The 18,760-nt window shown below is 35.6% G+C and overlaps 2 protein-coding genes across 2 annotated transcripts; both read right to left on the reverse strand.

Annotated features, from left to right (window-relative positions):
- Positions 1 to 11,382: 11,382 nt before the first annotated feature.
- LOC122040663 (probable 5'-adenylylsulfate reductase 1, chloroplastic) lies at positions 11,383 to 13,358 on the reverse strand. The gene is made up of 4 exons (XM_042600071.1): positions 13,147 to 13,358; positions 12,784 to 13,051; positions 12,206 to 12,689; positions 11,383 to 12,122 (listed from the first exon to the last, which is right to left on the reverse strand). Exons 1-4 carry the CDS (start codon positions 13,211 to 13,213, stop codon positions 11,586 to 11,588), a joined length of 1,356 nt encoding a protein of 451 aa, XP_042456005.1. The 5' UTR covers positions 13,214 to 13,358; the 3' UTR covers positions 11,383 to 11,585.
- Positions 13,359 to 13,571: 213 nt separating this feature from the next.
- Positions 13,572 to 17,626, reverse strand: LOC122040664. Its single transcript, XM_042600073.1, has 4 exons — positions 17,122 to 17,626; positions 16,125 to 16,270; positions 15,939 to 16,049; positions 13,572 to 14,454 (listed from the first exon to the last, which is right to left on the reverse strand). The coding sequence occupies exons 1-4, from the start codon at positions 17,621 to 17,623 to the stop codon at positions 13,870 to 13,872; spliced, it is 1,344 nt and encodes a 447-aa protein (XP_042456007.1). The 5' UTR covers positions 17,624 to 17,626; the 3' UTR covers positions 13,572 to 13,869.
- Positions 17,627 to 18,760: the final 1,134 nt, after the last annotated feature.

The raw sequence follows: 18,760 nt of genomic DNA on the forward strand, positions 1-18,760 counted from the left end.
TATACAAGTTTATAAAAATGCTTTCAAAAATATTTTGTCATCTAGAAATTGGAAATAAAAATTTTAAAAAGGAAAATGAACAATTAAAAACAACTTTATCAATATCTTGTCGATCTGAAGATTTCTACAAAATGAAAATAGAAAATGAAAAATTGAAAAAACAAATAGAACATTTGAAGAATTCTGCATATTTAAATTTTACTATTTTTATAAATGATCAAGGACTTAATCGATATTTTAGATATAACAAGGGTCAAATTAGAAATTTATTATCAAAATATATTTCGAAAAAAATTCTAATTAATCCAGTATGTAGGAACCTATATTAGGTTACAAAATCATGCTTAAATTAATATTTTTTTGCATGTCTTATCATTAATTTGTTTTAATATTGTTTTTACTTAGAATTGTCTAAATAAATTGTGTCATATAATTTCTAGTTGAAATTAATTTGATCTTAAAATTTCAGATAAAGAAGAGTGCATTACTTCTCTGTAGAAAATTTTTTAAATTTTTTAACCGTTGAATTATTTTTTATAAATTATTTTAACAAATATTATATTTTTTTGACTTGAAAATTTTTCGGAGTTATTTTTGTAAACTTTATTTTTTTTGTGAAAATTTATCATGCTATCTATTCAAGAAAATATTTTTAGATTTTTTTTACTATTATTGAATTTTCTATAAATTTTTTATAAAATACTAATTTTTAATATTAAAAATTCTCAAAATTTTAATTTAATTTTCTTGTTAAAATATTTGCTCTATTACATTTTTAGAAAATTTATCAAGATTTTTTTGACCTTAAAAACTATTTTTAAGCATTTTTTATGAAACTAAATCTTTCCGTAAAAAATAATTTATTACTACTCAAATTATTTTTTATTTTTCATAAAAATTTTCTTACTACCTTGATGTATTTGTTATACAAAATTTTAAAATTTTTCAACACTTAGAATTAATTTTAAAATTATTTCTCTAAAAATACTTTATAAATTGCAAAAGTTAAAGTTTTCAAATTTTTTTTTTTTTGAATATTAGAATTTTTTTTCTCTCTTAAAAATTATTTCATATTTCTTTCAAAGTTATTTTCTAATATTTCCCTTATTTTTAATATGATCAAAGGAAGGGAATTAGAGATTAAGTTTAGGTGAGGGTACATAGAGTATATTTTTATTAAATTATAAATTATGTACATGTTATTTTAATGTTGTGTATTTTGATTTACCCTAACTTAACTTGGATTACTCACATCAAAAAAATAAGAGATTGTAAATACCCCGTGGTAGTTTTGATGTGATCAACGAAGTAAGTTAGGTCATGTTGTCTTTTGATGCCTTGTGTCTCAGTGTGTAGGAACTTAAGAGCAAAGAAAGTCGAGCAAAAGACACAACTAGCGAGAATGATGGCACGAGAGAGAGTCGATGGGCTCGGTGCATCCGAGGGATGAAATGCTGTGGAAGAGTACGCTAGTGGATGAGAAGGAAGCGCAGAGTTTCCGATGGACGAGAAGCCAAAGCGGAAGACAGCTCGAGAAGGCCAAAAAATAGGTTCGGGTGAGCCCTATTCTGGATGGCCGAAATCACCCAAGCGAGTGGAACTCGAGCGGAAGCCTGGATATTAATTTAACTTTGATTTAACTCAAGTCTGGGCGCCTGGACCAGTTTGGTGCCATTCGAGGCGCCTCAACCTCTTCGGCACTATGGATCAAATTTGCAAGAGCTCGGTCGCCCGGAGTGGGATAAAATTTTATCCCGTGCCCGATGCGTAACCGTTTGCGTGACGATAAGATTTGTCATGCTGGGGTTGCCGAAGAAGGTCCAGGTTCCTAGACCGTGCCACGTCAGCAAACGGTTGTTTTCGACTAGTGAGCTATAAATAGAGCCCTGGTCTTCTCCTTTTCGAACAACATACTATGTACTTCAAGTTTCATTCTGTTTTTCATTTCCGAGAGTTATTTTTGTGTACGAGGCTTCTCCACCTCCGACGTTTTGTTTGAGAAGGAGATCTTCAGAGTGAGCTTATTTGCCTTGGAGTAGCAATCCTCTAATTGTCAATCAAGTAAAAGTGATTGTCTCATACTTCTCTTTTATTCTGTAATATTTCTTTAAGTGTGTAATTGTTTTAAAGCCCGATTGTTTAAAAAAGGTATTTGTTGTTTATTTGTGCAGGACAATTTTGTTGATACCCCAAGGTTATTTTGATGTGATCAAACAAGTTAAGTTAAATTCTGTTGTGTTTACCCTTGTATCTAAGTGTATAGGAACTTAGGAGAACAGGGCGTCGAACAAAAGATGCAGCTAGCGAGAAGGACAGTACGGGAGTGAGCCAACAGGTTGGTGCATCTGAGGGACGAGGAGCTACGGAAGAGTACGCGGATGGACGAGAAGGAGGCGCGTGACGTTTCTGAGAGACTAGAAGCCAGAAGCGGAAGCTTGCTCGAGAAGGTTGGAAGTTAGGTTCGGATGAGCCCTATTCCGGATGGCTGAGATCACCAAAGCAAGAGGAACCGGAGTGAAATACCCTGACCGAGGCAAGCGAAATCGGAGCGGAAGGCCTGGACTAAAAAAGTCAATGTGGTTGATTTTTTGGGGGTCCGAAAACAAATTCTATCCGAATCGTGTTTGACCGTAATCCGTTGAGAAGGGGATAACATTTATCTACCTCCAGGCGCCTGGAAGGATTCCAGGCGCCCCGAGCAAGACTATATAAGCAGTCTTGCTCTCAAAGCTAAACAACAACAAGAAAGATCAATACAATACTTGTACGCACTTCATTTTCTGTTTAGCTTTCTATTTCTGAGCGTTCACTATTGTAAAGAGGCTTCTCCGCCTGAAGAAGAATTGTTAGTGCACTTTTTCGTCTTGGATTAACAACTTCCCCTATTGTAACCAAGTAAATCTGCCGAGTCTTTGCTTTTTAGTTTCTTAATTATTTTTATATACAAGTGTTCTTTTAATCAAGTTATTTGTCCGAGAAAGGTTGTTTTGTTTGATTTGTGTAGGAGTTATTCAACCACCCTCTAGCCGACCGCTAAGGGTCCTGACAAGTAGTATCAGAGCAAGGACGCTTCAGGATGACTAACCGCCGATCGAATCATTGAATCAATGGTCGGACCGAGCATATACCACCGAAATTCTAGTGAGAGTTCATGAGCTGGAAAAATAGAATGCATGTATACTTTAAAACCGATTTTGAATTACTTTTAATAATGAAGTTCGGTTTGTAGCACCCGAAGGTAAGGAAGAATACCAGTGGGCGAAGGAGCAGGCCGACTACGTGGCAAACGGTAAAGTAGAGCTCCATCTGCTGAGCGTCCTACCGTCACAAAAAGTCAACCGGATTGACACCTACAACTCAGCAAAGGAGCTTTGGGAGAAATTCTTTGGATTACACGAAGGGGCATCCGAAGCCACACTCGCGAGACGGGACTTACTTCGCAACCAGCTCACCAACCTTCGATTTGAAGAAAACGAAATCATTACACACCTTCACTCGAGGATTAAAGAGCTCATCACCGAACTTTCGAATCTCAGAAAAAATATAAACAACTGAGATTCGCTAAAGTACACTCGTAATACATTCTCTAGAAATATAAAATGGGCACAATAAAACTCGATTTATAGTTTCCAATTAATTCAGTGTAAATTCCGTTCCAAATTTTCCGTAACTAAATTATATTTTGATATATATAACTCAATGCTTGATCATATTTTTCGATCGTTAACTAAAGTTGAAAAGTGGCAATCGTCGTTGTTCGCTCTCATGAATCCGCAATACGATGAGAAACCGCCACGATCGCTGAGGACGAGGTCCGTCCGGATAGAGTGGGTGAATCCAACTTTCAGAATTCAACGCCACTGCAGCGCACCAGCAATCGGTACCGCTATACTTATAGTTGGTAGTTATAATAACTATAGCGGCTACCGTATTTATAATTATATAAATAATAATTATAATTTCATAATTGTTATAACATGTGTTATAGTAATTACTAAATTATAATTATAATATTATGAATATTATTAAACATATAAAATCCGCCTAATCGGTGTGAGATTTAATTCATATAACGGAAAATAATAATATGGAACATTTATTTGAGGATAATTATATTATTTTACAGAGATGGATGATGAGAAACTCTTTTGATTATTTTCTTAAAAACATCTTGATTATTAAAAAAAAAAATACTTCTTTTATTTTTGCCGAAAACATCTCTTACTAGTTTGTAACAAATAAGCTTCATGCCAGCGAGATGGGCATATGCTACTGGTTTCAGAAAACTAGAAGATCAATAGACATGGACATGGGCAAGATATAGATAATATACATACACCGATAGAAGGCATGTGACCAAAAAAAAATGACATGCACATCCAAGAATTTTTCATTATCGACTTTATTAACTCATAATGATGAAGGAGGAGAGGGACATGGACATGGATAAATTATTAGGAGAAAAAAATATTATTTTAATATTCGGATAATGGAATCTATTTTTTAAATTTAAAAAATTATTATTTATGGAATAGATAGCGTAGCTGATCGAGATGTATTTTAATGTAAAATATAAAATTTAAAGTAAAAAAAAAATTAATTTAGGATATTAATGTGGATGCTCATAATTCTCTAATAAGTGATATTGTTAATGAGTTTAGATTCATTTTAATTGTTAATGAAGATAGGATAAAAATAATGAAATGAATTTTTTTTATTTATAGAATTTAGAGAATAATGGATAGAAAAAAAAAGTCAAATAATTTTGACCGTAAAAAAATTATTTTTAAAATTATTTAAAAGAAAATTAAAGTTAATTATTAATTGGTTAAATAATAAATTTCAATTTGATGTAGCGCAATTGGTTAAGATACTTGACCTTTCACGGTTAATTGGGTCAGGTCGGTTATGGTTTAGATCCAGCAATCGGGTCAAGGGATAATTAGCCTGTTGACTTAGTTATGAACCTATATCGGGTCCGGTTTAAATCTGGCCCAGGGCAAGCTGATGTTATTTTCTTTTTTTTTAAAAAAAATCCAACTATTATTCTGTTTCTACAAAATTCTCCATGTGTTATTCTATTTTCATAAAAAAAAACTGTGATTATTTTCATCCTACAAATTAATCGCTATTATTTTCTTTTCATAGAAACCCTAGTCAAGTTGCTTTGTTAAATAAATTATATACTAAATTGTAGTTAGCATTTATGAATTTACATAATTAATTGGCATATTTGTTTATTTAAAAAAAATGAAATCACCGGAAATAATTAGATTGCATTAATCCCTAATTTGTGTAGCGATGCAATCTCAATATTTACTACAGATAAAACTCAGTTTACAATATAATTAATTCAGTTTAAATTCTGTTTCAAATTTTTCGTAACTAAATTATATTTTGATATATATAACTCAATGCTTAATCATATTTTTTTTCCAGTGCTGAAAAGCGATGATCACCGTTGTTCGCTCATGACTAGAGCAAGTACAGGTCCGGCAACCAGGCGGCCGTGCCGAAGGAGCAGATCAGATCCTTAGGTCCGTATTTAGTGGACTAGATCCTGGTTCACATTTAACAGATAAGGACTCTGATCCATTGTAGTGATAGATGAAATTCAATTGACTCTCACCTGCAAAATAGGTGGGCCATTGAATCCACTCCTTGTCCAAGAGCGGAGTAAGGTAGAAGGGATCAGAGGATCCCGTCCGATGTTGGAATGGGTGGCTGCCTTGGTGAAGCATGAATTCATGGGCGATGCTGACGCTGCCGCCATTGCCATCTTCATCGCCACCAAGACGGTGGAGAATTTTGACATGATGCCATAGCAGAACCGTCTCTACATCCCCTTCCATTTCGTGGAGTCCAACCTCGTCGGGATCCTTTAGCCGGAGGAGCTCGCGACTACTAGCCTCGAGGGCAATGCGGGCTCAAGGCTTAAGGCCTATGTCTAGGGCCTAATAAAATTAGGGCCCCTAATTTTTCATATATATATATATATATAGGGATAAGATTTTAAAATTTAGGAGATGGATTATAATGAATTTAAGCTAATAAGATTTTCCTCTAGAGTTCACTTCTCTCTTGAGTTTTAGTATTCAATATAAATAATTTTAGATACTTACAGGGTATAATATATGTATTAAGGATGTTTTAAGAAATTTTTATTTTTTAAATTTTTAAAAATTTTAAAAATAGAGTCGGGGTGTTTGGATTTAATCCAGAGCCTGACCAAAATTTAAAAAAAATAATCTAGATGCCTAAATTAATATCGGAGGCTCCAATAAATTTGTCGTGGACTGAGAATGATTCGCAACATATATATATATATATATATATATGTTGCATATATATATATATATATATATATATATATATATATATATATATATATTAAAAATATTCATCCTTAAATTTAGATCGATTTAAAAAATATCAAATTTAAATTTTAAATTATTCTAATTTTATTTATTTTTCATTTGTTTCAATTGTATATCTTATTTTGTTTAAAAACCCAAATGATTCTTTCTTTTTTATATTGATCTCTACAAAAACATACATCCTAATAATTATATGTAATTTCATAATCTTTTATTTTCTTTTTTATTGCTTCACATTTTTTTCTCTGTTTTTCTCCTTTCTTATTAATAATATTTTCAACGGACATCATTTTCCTTCCTCACTATGATCTACCTTACGCGTTCTTTCTTCCCCTTATAAGAACATAAAATAAGAATTTTTATTCATTCCATTTGATACAAAATAGTATATTAGTTTTTTTAAACATTAAATTGATTTCGAATATTAAAAACATATTATTCAATTAAAAATATGAACTATATAGATTTGTTATTAATATTAAAATTAAAAACTCAAAAGAATCAATTGAAAATTTAAATAAAAAATCACAAATTTTTCTTAGAAGATAATACTTTAACAGAGAAAAAGCTATAAATAATAAATTCAAATTAAAATCAACACGTGAGATATTAAAAAATATTTTTATACATGAATAACTTATAATACTACTAATAAGATTTGTTAATATAAAGTTATTGGAAAAAAGATTTTAAAATTAAAATTAATAAAATTTTATTTATCTTCAATAATATCTCATAAAAAATAAAAAATTTAACAATTTTATTCACAGGAAAAAATTATTATCAAGCTTAAATATAATTTTTTAATTAATTTTTTCATCTCAAAAAATTAAAAAAAAAATTTATATAAAATTAATTAATATTATTTTTTGAAAATAAAAATAAAGATTTACCTTAGGACCTCCAGACCAGTTGAGACAACTTTGCTTGAGGGTCGGCCTAGCAAGGGTCTGAGGAGGTGAAGGAGGCAGAGATAGGTGTAGAGGGGAGGAGGAGGAAAATGGCGGAGCGGCCCAGGGCCGGTCCTGGAGGAGGGCGGCACTGGGCCCATAATTTGAAAGGGTCTTAAATTTTTTTTTAGTATTATTTATTATAATTATAGGCATGTAATTGATGCCTTGAATTGTTAGGCCCAAATTTATATTTCAAAATATTTTATATTGTCTTTTACTTTTATCTTTTTAGACATTTAATTAGGTCTTGAGTAGTTGGGACTCAAATTTATTTTGGATCTTTTTTTTTCCGCCCCGGGCCTTCTATGTAGAAGGACCGGAGCTGGGGCGGCCGCACGGGGGTTGCTGGTGACGGTGTACCCGTGGTGTAGGTTCCGGTTCTTCCTGAAGCTGACGTGCTGGGACAGCATTGGCGGCACGGTGCTGAAGGGAGAGGAGCTGAAGCTGTTCCGGGCGTGGAGTGGCCTAGAGAGGGGTGACAAGTTTGAAATCTGGGCATTCGGCAGCGGCCGGGCCGGCGAGCTCTGCTTTGCCGTTGGGCGGCGCTGAGACCCTGCAATGCATTTTTTTTTTATATATATAATTGAGATCATGCAATACAATCAAATTTTGAAAAATTAAAATCTAAATTATCGAATAAAAAATAACAGAGATCAAATTTTCATGGTTGGGATTCAATCAAATTCCACGTTTAAAATTATTAATTTAATAGATATACAATCTCTCTATTAACGTGAAACTTTTAAGTAAAAATTAAAAGTAAAATTCTAAAAATTTAGATCTAAATTAGACAATATAATTATAGAGATATTCGATCGCCAGAGTTATAATTTACTTTATTTTAAATTTTTTCATACTCCATTATCTATACAGGAAAAAGACAAAAGCGCCTCTCTTTTAAAAGTTATTAGAATATTTCCCCCTAGTTTGATATTCAACCTTCATTATACTTTAATCAAAAAAATACTTTAAAGTAATATAATTTTAATTAAAACTGCTCTAAGATATAAATGCTCATAAAATAATAGTATATTTTTTAAAATCAAAGTTAATGTTCAGCTTTGGAGTACAAAAGTATATTTTAAATATAAATTATGGGTGAATACTATTTTAATAATTTTTAAAAGGGATGAGCTCTTCTCGACTCGTAATATTGATAGTTAAGGATGCCTTTGTGATTTTTTTTTAAAATTAAACAGTGAGTACTTTTTTTATTCTTTTCTCTTATTTAAAAAATAAATAAATGTACATGAGTTTTTTTGGTCTTTGATGCTACAATTTTAAGAATTACATATGCATTTCCTAATTAACTGACCCACAAGATTAGTTTAAGTGGACTAGCTTCTCAACTAATTTTATTTTACTAACGTAAATTTTATAACGAATTTACTATTTTCAATAGACACAACCTTGATTTGCAAAATATCTTATTTATTTCCTTTTCAATTTCCCCTTTTCTAATATTATTGATGTCTGATGACAATAAAGAAGATTTACAAAGGAAACCGGAATAGAAATAATCCCTCAAATAACTAAATCTATGCTTCAATTCCTTGCATGTAAACATCATGCTCTTATTTTTTAGATAAAAAAATTTAAAATAAGATATATATTTTTTTAAAAAATTAACATATTTAAATTTGAATAGAATATATTTTCTATTTTTTCCTACTTAATATAATTTCTCTTAAATTTAACATAATTTAAAGAGAATATAATATATTTTACATCAAATTGAGCATCATTTAAAGAGAATTTGATATATTTTTTATCTAATTGAATACCATTTAAAGAGTCATCTTCAATTTAATAAAAAATCTATTAGATTTTAATTCAATGTGTTGAATTAAGATAAATTATAGAGAGTGAAAATAAATTTTTTTTATATAGAAATTACATACAAAGTTTAAGTTGCGATTAGAGATTTTAAGATAATTTTCCTCTCCACTAATTTAATTTTATTAACGGAAATTTAATAATGAATTTACTATTTTCAAAAAGAAAACTTAATTTGCAAAATATCTTATTTATTTTCTTTTCAATTTTTCTTTTGCTAAGATAATTGATGTAGGATGAGATAATGCTTATCGGGCGGACAAGAAGGAAGATTTATTAAAGAAATCTCAAGAGAAATAAAAAAAAAAAAACAATCATCGTTTTATCAAAAAAATATTAAACAATATAAATAATTTCCCAAACAACTAAACACAGATATATAAATAGATAAATATTAATTCATAAACACATTAAATATCAAAAAATATTTTAAATATAAAAAGTTACTAAAAATAGTTTAAAAATATTTAGAGTTTCCAAAAAATCCTTACCAATGTTTGGATAATTCCATCTAATAATAAATTTATGTTTATAAATAAGCTTCGATTCAAATCCAACAACATCTGAGATATCCAAATTCAAAATTATGACTCATTAAAATTCGAGAGGTCTCCCCGATGCGCGTCAGTTATTTTCCCACATTTTAAAATATTTTCTCACAATGTTTTCCAAACTAAACTAAAGGACTGAAGTGGTTGGTTAAAATCTCAATCTCAAATTTTATAATTTAATAGATTAAATATCTCTCATTCATTATTTGTCTAATCAAATAATGTAGTGGAAATGCCAGAAGCACGTGGTAGATTCAAGACAAAGTCAGATCAGCTCGGATTCAGTCAGTCTGACTCACAGTTGAGTTCAAATCTAGCTTACATGACTCACGGTGAGCTAAGTCAAATCAGATCGACTCTTCAAAGCTCAACCCAATTCCACCCCTCACGGTCGAGCCCGAGTTCAACTAGCCAGATTTAAGATTGATCTCAAATTCTCAATTCAATCTGACCTGAATTTGCATACGCCACGATAATTATAATTATAAAATGATAATATCAATTAGTTTCATTCACTATATCTGACGGACCAACCATGTATTATGTGTGTCATTTGAATCAGTACCATATTTTATCCCTATATTAAAAAATAGGTAGTGCTAAATGATCAAAATTTAGTCAGCTAGAATGCATACATGCATGTATATACAAGGGCATTTTAGTAATATCATATATGTATATTAATTACATGCATGCACATGCATGTATTATAATTAGAGAATACAGATTTCTAGCTGGTCAAATTCTGACCAATAAGATTTACTCTTAAAAAATATATATAATATTAAAGTAGACCGTTAACATTGAATTTGAGTGACCAATCCGGTCCTACGAAAAACTTTCATCAGCCACCAATCCAGAAACTTAGCTTTGGTGACTAATCTGACCTTATGAAAATTTTCTACTGGCTATCAGGCTAGAAGTCCTTAGTTGCAAGTCTCATTAGAGAATTTTTTTTCATAAATATACTATAATTAAAAATAAAAATGTAAATATATGAAAGATAATTAAATATCCTTATCATTGTACCATAGGGAACATTTTACCCATTATAAGATAATGGTATCAGACTGTCATCAAATACAATTGGCCTTCCTTGAGGCTTGAGCCCATCCCCTGATTTAATGGTCCTCCTCCCAAAATGGTAGTCAATGTAAGCCAGGTCTAACTTGACCATCCGTCCAGTCAAGCAACAAGGGCTCAATTCATATGTTGGATCGAACCTAATCTTTTCGGGATGATCTAATAGTTAGCACATAAAATATTATCATTATAAGATCTGAGATTCAAATTTCGGTAAAATCGAGATAAATATATCCCTTATGTATTAGTCACTATTCCAAAAACTAATAGTCACGTGTGATTTACCTCATCCGTATTGATCCTGGGACGGATTGACGGGAGCTGAGAGCAAACGAATTCGCTTTTTACGACCATATGTGTTGGATCGAACCCAAAAAAAAAATTACAGGAAAAGAATTTGACAGCAATTCTGTTTATGAACAAGAAAAGAAACAGTAGTCAAAAAAAGATCTCCTGTTGGAATTCGATCGGAATGTGAAGTTGAAGAATGAATGAATGAATGAAAGATCAACGGCAATAATAAAGAGATATATAGAAAAATCTGCTATAAAAAGATTAATTATTGATCGGCTGCGCTAGAACAATATATACACAGTAGTAGATTCTTATTCCAAACAGATCGATACATCATGAAATCAACCTTGAGCATGAAACACACTACAAAGGATCTCGCTCTAACCTTCAAATCCGATTACTCCCAAGAGAGATCAATCAGATCAGAAAGCGAATCTATAGAAGTGAATAGAAGGGGGAACTCCACCATCCAGCAGAGTCGCCGGCGAAGCTCATGTCAGAGCCTTAACGAAGGAGACCAGAGAGTCGGCGTCGCGGCGCTCCGACGGGTATTTGATCGGCTTAGATGTGTTCTTGGGGAAGAACAGGATCGTCGGAAAGCTCCCCAATTGTAGTTCTTTCTGAGCAAACGGCTTTTGTTCACCGTCCGCGCGGAACTTTCCGACCTTGATGCCCGTCCCGGCGAGTTCCCCGGCCAACTCCAAGTACGATGCTTCCATTGCCTGGCAAAACCGGCACCAGGGCGCGTAGAGAACGACCAGCCATGCCTCCTGCCGCTTCCTGAGCCGGAGCAAGTTCTCGATCCCCGGCCGAGTGAGGCTGACCACGGCGGCGGTCTCGAAGATGTCTGCTCTGGTGCTGACGCCATTGACGGTGAGCCTGTTCGCCGCGTCGTTTGTCTGGAGGTGCCTGTTGTGGAGGCCGCATTCCTTGGCGTTTGCATCCTCCCACCACCACCTCCCTTCGCGTTCATGCTGGCCGGGGAGAACCGGCCTCGTGCAGGGTTCGCAGCCGATGGAAACATACCCCTGAAGCAGGATGAAGAAGGTCAATAATGGAACTGGAAATCACAGACTACCGATCGAGAGAGGTTCTGCGGTTGGTGATAAACCTGCGAGTGCAGGGAGTTGACAGGAACGTCCATGCTCCTGAGGAAATTCCACAGGTCCTTTCCGTCGACATTCGCGACGGGATTCCACTTGATCAAGCTGCCGGCGCCGTCGACGCCTTCGAAAACTGGATCTACCTGAACGACAGGGGTGTCGGATCTAGTGCCGGGGGATTGATCCTTGCGCTGTCCGGTGATCCAGGCGCGGACGCCTCGCAGCATTCTTCGCAAAGGTCTCACCTTTCTCACGCTGCAGCACTCCTGGTGGCCGTCCTGGTAGAAGGAGAACAAGCCTTTGGTTCTCACGAGGGCCTGCACCTCCCCGGCGTCCGGGAACGAGTACTCGATGTGAATGCCGTAGTGCTTCTCCACGGCGTCGAAGAACCTGTAGGTCTCTCGGTTCAGCCTCCCGGTGTCGAGGCTGAAAACCCTGTAGGGTCGGCCCGTTAGCTTCGCGTACTCGATCAGCGCGACGTCTTCTGCTCCGCTGTCACAATGAATCGATCGAGAATGCGCCTCCGGTCAGAAACCTAAAATTTTGGGGATGAGTAAAGGGCGCGGCGCCCTAGCTCGATTTTCACCTGAAGGCAATGGCGATTTCGTTCCCGAAGATCCTGAGAGCCGAATCCATGATCTCCAGCGGCGAAGCGTTCTTGAGCTCCTTGTCCAGCTCCTCCCAATCGAGGGCTAGCCCTTCCGCCGCGGCCACCGCCGTCTCCACCGCCCAATCATTTCTCTTGGCCGGCTCCACGGCGCGGCACGGCCGCGCCACAATTCGCCGGAGGCGGGAACCGCCGCTCACTGCCTGAGGCACGGACGACGGCTTGGCGTGCCTAATTGCAGCGGCCGCTAAAAAATCGCCCCCCAAAAAAAAACACAATTTTTAAGCCAGAACAACACGAAATCTTCCATTTTGAAAAAGGAACAAAGACGAGAAGCAATACCATCGGAATCGCGAGTGAGGAAGGAATGCGAGGGGATGGAGCTCGAAGTCGAAGTCGCCAGAGCCATTGAGACGAGGGAAACTGAAGAAAATCGGTGAGCATTAAAGCAGAGCGAAGGTTGGATTTTAACGCTCGCGCTGTTTTCTCGGGAGTGGAAAGCGTGCAGTAGGCCGTGTCATCTTCGCAACCGAAGCGTAGGCGTCTCGTGTCGGTGCAATGAATCTGGACGTGATCTCGCCGCTGCCGATCAAAATGGTACGCGTGGTGGTGATGAGGACGGTGTGACCGGTGGTTGAAATGTATCAAGTTTGCTCCCCATTAATTTAACTAAATTTTATTTTGCTATATTTTTTAATAATCCAATTAATTCCGCAAATCTCTATTCCACTCCTGGATTTCTTGCTCTTCGGATTCGAAGTCGAAATAAAGAGAGAGAACCATCCAACTATAGTTTTATTTGGCATGATGAAAGCACTTTGGTGAGCCAAAAGCCTGGAGTTTAGAGTTTTAATTGTTGCATCATCAAGTATCTTGCCGGTGGCAGGTCCACTGAGGCCACCAACAATCAGTTAGAAACATACTTTAGTTGGTAATGCCATCAAGTCTCATGCAAGTGAATGTCATACAGACGTTATAGGCACAAAATTGAATAGCAACCTATTCATCCACTTTCTCCCCCAAAAAATTTCTACAAAATGCTTCTTGAGATTCCAGTCATTTGAATCACGAGCGGCGGATGGTCAACAGCAAACCATAGTGATCACTAGGTAGAACAGGAAGTTCCAGTTGCCTGAGCTCTTTTTTCACCTTCTTCTCCTTGCGATAGGAAAGCCCTGGAATAGCCTCCATCCCGATCATTTCGATGCCATCCATCTTGAAGTCGGGCAGGCAGCATATGAATCTATCCAATCTCTTTTGCAAAGTTCGGTTGCCGGACAACATCTGGTTGGCCTTGGTATCGTAAGTCCAACCATTTTCTCCAGGTTTTAGCTCCGACCAAGCATCAATCCAACCATCGGGTAGGGGGAAAGCGCCATCCAGCTTGTCGTCCCAATTCATGTCACCGGCGAATATTACATTTGGTGAATCTACCAGAACGTCAGTTGCCATCTTGGCTTGGGCTACGCGTTCTTTACTGTACATTTGGTCCCAGCGTGGCGGTGCAGGACAGGGACTCTCAAGGTGGCTAGTTGCAATGATCAAACTTTGTTTCTCTCCGACTTCAACCTCAGCTAAGCATAGCTCTCTTCCCATCACTGAATTGGTAAATGGTACACGGCTAAATTCCTTCACGGGCAATTTGCTCATCTGTAAAAATGAAGAAATAAAGGAGATTTACGTAAAAACCTGAAAATAAAGTACAGCAACAGATTAAATTAGCAAATGACAACTGAACACTCAATAAAAAAAAATGAAGATACAACATTGCATGGTGGAAATTAATTAAACACATGAACAATTGGACCTAGATAACTGTCAATATTTATTTATTGCAAAAAATGAAAGAATTTAATTTTATGGCAGATGTTTCCTAGCATAAATGGGCACTTTTACTCTTAAATCCATTGAATAAAGTTTGAATTCAAGATTGTGTTACAAGTCTTTCAAACAGGTAATAGTTGAGATAATAAATGAATGCGTGAAAACAAGGTAGAGATGCTACCTAGAATGGGATAGAGGTACATGGGTTCGGATTTAGGATTGAAATGTTTTAAATTTAATAAGAATATTGCAGAACTATCAAATTTTCACGGATTGAAATGGTAATTATTAAAATGTCTCATTGAATTAAAAACATATGGTTGGGACCAAGATACTATATTAGGAACAATAGGTCGGCTTCATGTTAACTATTTAGACCAATTTGGATCATAAGGTCACAAGAAATTAAGATCATATTGCAATTTGACTACCATGCATGAAAGTATTCATAGAACATAATTCGAAATGCATGTGTTGTAAGCTGTCACTCAATGTTCGAACATAGCAAGCTTTGGCAATGCTAACTACTGAAAAGATCTAGTCATATAAGAAAACTTTTATTGTTTGAAAGTTTAGTGCACATAAGGGAGCCATCATAGTTAAATTTTAACATCAAATTTGTAATCTAGAGAGAGCTGAAAGTCAAGCAAAATGAAGAAACTGCACAGCTAGAATTCAGAGATGAGCACAAAGTGATATCTTTTGACAAATTCCTACTGATAGCACTAATATGGAAAACAAAATTGAACATAATATTAGACTATGGCAATCTCACTGCAATTAAGTGGCTGAGTCGAATCATACACCATAGATCCTATGCAACATTCAAAGAATGGTATAAGAAGGTTGGCAGTTCAGTCCTAGAGTTCTCATATTTTTCCTTCTCTCCTCTACTTAAGCTTCTGTTTCGGGATGACTATACGGTAGTGCAGGGCATAAAATGTTTATCCCATATCCTGCCTGCTCCAAATATGCAGGCCATCCTTGCTCCATTTACATTATGGGGCGAGACAACCTTAATTAGTTCCCGTCATTCAACATCAATTCCTAGCTTATTTTTCTTTAGCATACAATAATCTTTGATTGCTCTCCCCAATCTCAAATGCCTACCTAACACCTAACGTTGATGCCTTACCTTTCAAACATCAGCTTTTAACTGAATTTCTAAGCAAGCATAAACCAATTTAGATGGATGCACTTACCTAACATCGTAACCACATTTCTCAGAGAATGTTAGGCAAACAAAATGTACTGATTTTTTTATTATTATCATCGACAATGTATAAATTGTGAAAGCCAATGGCTCAAACCTGCATGCAGAAATATGGCCTCTGAGCAGCCATTTGTCGTGGTAGCGAACAGTTGTAGTGCTTCCACCAGTTTGATTTTTGGAAAATCGCATAAATATTTGATGTGACCTCCTATAATATTGATATTCAGAATCCAAATTTTCCCACAAAATCAAGAACTGTTAAGGATAGAGGAGATGCTCAGACCTGGAAACATATGAAATCAGGTGCATATTGTTCGATGAGATTTCCAAGAGCTTCCATTCGCCCATGGAGTTCCAAATCCTCACGGAACCAGACATTGTAGCTTAAAATTTTAAACATGCTCCTATTTGGGTTCATACTAATATCTCCTGTAGCAGAAGCATTAAAAGTATCAGGCTCAAATAATCAAACATATTGAAAACAAAGTGATAGAAATGAAGAACTTAGTAGTGAGAGTGATGATCTGAAGACATTTGTCTCCTAGGTAAAAAGGGATAATATCCTGTTCCATCATCGAATACATGCTACCAAGGTAGAATCTAAAAATACACTTTCAAAACTCACTACGTAGTTTAGGAAACCTGAAACAATTTTAAAAATTTTAAATCTTTAATCTTCCCTCACGTTTTCCTATCTCCAAAGCTCTCCAGGCTTACATCTTTACAATTTTGATACACACTTTCAAGATCCTAGGCCATGATTGTCCTTTGCCTTATCATTCTACTATCTAAATTTCTTATAAGAATAAAAAATTAGAAATTATAAAAACAATCAAATTTTTATTCATCAATTCAACCATTTAAGAAAAAATTGGAAACTCACAAGCATCCACCAAAAAACTCACTTAGAAAGATAACTATGCCTCAGGATAGTACTTGTGACATAGTGGGAAAAAAAAACTCGAAACTTCTAAATTGTAATCATCTAATCACATTTTTGAAACCAAACACAATCATAGTGAATATCAATTTTTTTCCCCTCCATTTTATAATACTATGTTCTTTCTTCTAATACTTATTGACTATGATTCGGTCCGGAACCTTCTTTCTGCTCCAACTAGAAACGCCAAAAACATAAATAACTTATCCAACTTACGGGTCATTGCACAAAAAGGATGCGAAGTGCCAAAATAACTTACTAGACCGAAGCTGAGAACCAAAAGAAAATTGGATAAATAACTGCAAAAATCAAGACTTTACAAGAATAAAGAAAAGCAAACCTAAGACAGGCGAGGATAGGGTCACGGTTTGCTGTTCCTGCTGATCTCCGCCCACCCTAGGTAGCTTCTGTGATGCAGCATCGGAGGAGATTTGGGTGACTGTGACAGAGCCAGGCGAGGCGGGGCGCTTGGTGCCGCAGCGCCGGAGGGGGCGGAAGATGCGGCCGATGGCGGGATCGGCGAGCTCGCAGGGTTCGGGCTCCAACTCCGCGAGGAGAGAGGCCCTGGAAGAGGGCAAGACGGCGGGAGTGCCGCAGACCTCGCATGCGGAGGCAGCGGTCGGGTTGGAGAAGGTACAGGCACGGCACGACCATCGCGAGACATCGGAAAGAGTAGAAGACGAAAATGAAAACGAAGGAGAAGAGGCGACGGGGACGGGAGAGAGACAGACTTGGCAGGAGGAGGTGCGAGACGGAGAGTTTACGAAGGTGCAGCGGCTGCAAGCCCAAGACGAAGAAGAAGACGAGGAGGCTGCCATTATCCGGCGAAGAAGAGGAAGCATCTAGAAGAGAATCAAATACAGAGGTCATTTGAAATATAAGACCTGCATATTGGGCTACTCAATTGATCGCGTGCGGCCCAATAAGAAATTAGGTTGCAGCCTCTAATATCGGGTTTATTTATGTTTCAATTTCATTTTTTTTATGTGACTTTGAGCTCAAGCCTCAAGCTATCCGTGAAATGGTTAATAATAATAATAATAATAATAATATAAAATCATTAAATTTATAAGATATCCGTACACATGATTTTAGCATAAAATTATTATCTTTTGAGTATTATTAAATAAGAATTTTCTTTTAGTGTTGTTATATGTTTCTTATATTCTTAGTATGGACAGATAATTTTGGAATATACTATATATATATTCCTAATTTATTGATTATGTTGTTAGCATGAAGGACTATGCTGTTATTTATGATTTGATTAGTATATGATTTTATGTTGGTACGTTTTCTTTTAGTAAGTATTAATAGGGTTATAAATAAATCTTGTCAACTCAAAATTTAGGATGTTGAAACTTAATTCATTTTTTAAGCTTAAGTTTATTTAAAATTTATGTTGGATCTGTGTCATTTTGTTCTTATTTTGTATTACCTATTTTGCCTCGTATATTTTTTTGATTGAAGGGAAGAATTAAAATGTTGATTTGTTTCTAAGTATTATTTTGATTTCTGGTTTTTTATTTCTTTGCTATATATTTGTGATTGTGTACAAAATGTTTGCTTGAAAATGGTGAACAAAAGAATTCGTTGCTATATATTTTTGGTTTTTATTTCTTTGCTATATATTTCTGGTTTTTTATTTCTTTGCTATATATTTGTTGATATGTGTTGTTTTGTAGGAATTGCTTCACTTTAAAAATAGTGAATGATCTTGTCCGGAAGTTGAATCAGACAGACCACTCAGACGGACTGCCGGGTGAGATGGATGAGATGTTGACTGAGCTGTGACTTCCCGGAGGGGATGTGCTGAGATGACTTCCGTGTTGACCAAGTTTTTAGAAGTCCCCTGGTCAACGCTACCTGCAGCCAGCGATCGGGTCCCCCCGGCCCCTGGTACCTCGAGGCTCGAGGCGGATCCAACGAATATATAAGTAACCGACTAATAATAAAATAATGAAACGAATATGGGATAA

The sequence above is a fragment of the Zingiber officinale genome, chromosome 2A, assembly GCF_018446385.1.
Source record: "Zingiber officinale cultivar Zhangliang chromosome 2A, Zo_v1.1, whole genome shotgun sequence".
Lineage (NCBI taxonomy): Eukaryota > Viridiplantae > Streptophyta > Magnoliopsida > Zingiberales > Zingiberaceae > Zingiber > Zingiber officinale.

Excerpts from the sequence above, each read along its gene's own strand:
- LOC122040663 (XM_042600071.1), bottom strand. The coding sequence starts at position 13,213 with ATGGCTCTGGCGACTTCGACTTCGAGCTCCATCCCCTCGCATTCCTTC. Across the intron at positions 13,052-13,146 it reads CCTCACTCGCGATTCCGATG|CGGCCGCTGCAATTAGGCAC; the intron begins GTATTGCTTCTC and ends GCGATTTTTTAG. Across the intron at positions 12,123-12,205 it reads TCAACTCCCTGCACTCGCAG|GGGTATGTTTCCATCGGCTG; the intron begins GTTTATCACCAA and ends ATCCTGCTTCAG.
- LOC122040664 (XM_042600073.1), bottom strand. The coding sequence starts at position 17,623 with ATGCTTCCTCTTCTTCGCCGGATAATGGCAGCCTCCTCGTCTTCTTCT. Across the intron at positions 16,271-17,121 it reads CCTATCCTCGCCTGTCTTAG|GAGATATTAGTATGAACCCA; the intron begins GTTTGCTTTTCT and ends CTTCTGCTACAG. Across the intron at positions 16,050-16,124 it reads CTGATTTCATATGTTTCCAG|GAGGTCACATCAAATATTTA; the intron begins GTCTGAGCATCT and ends TCAATATTATAG.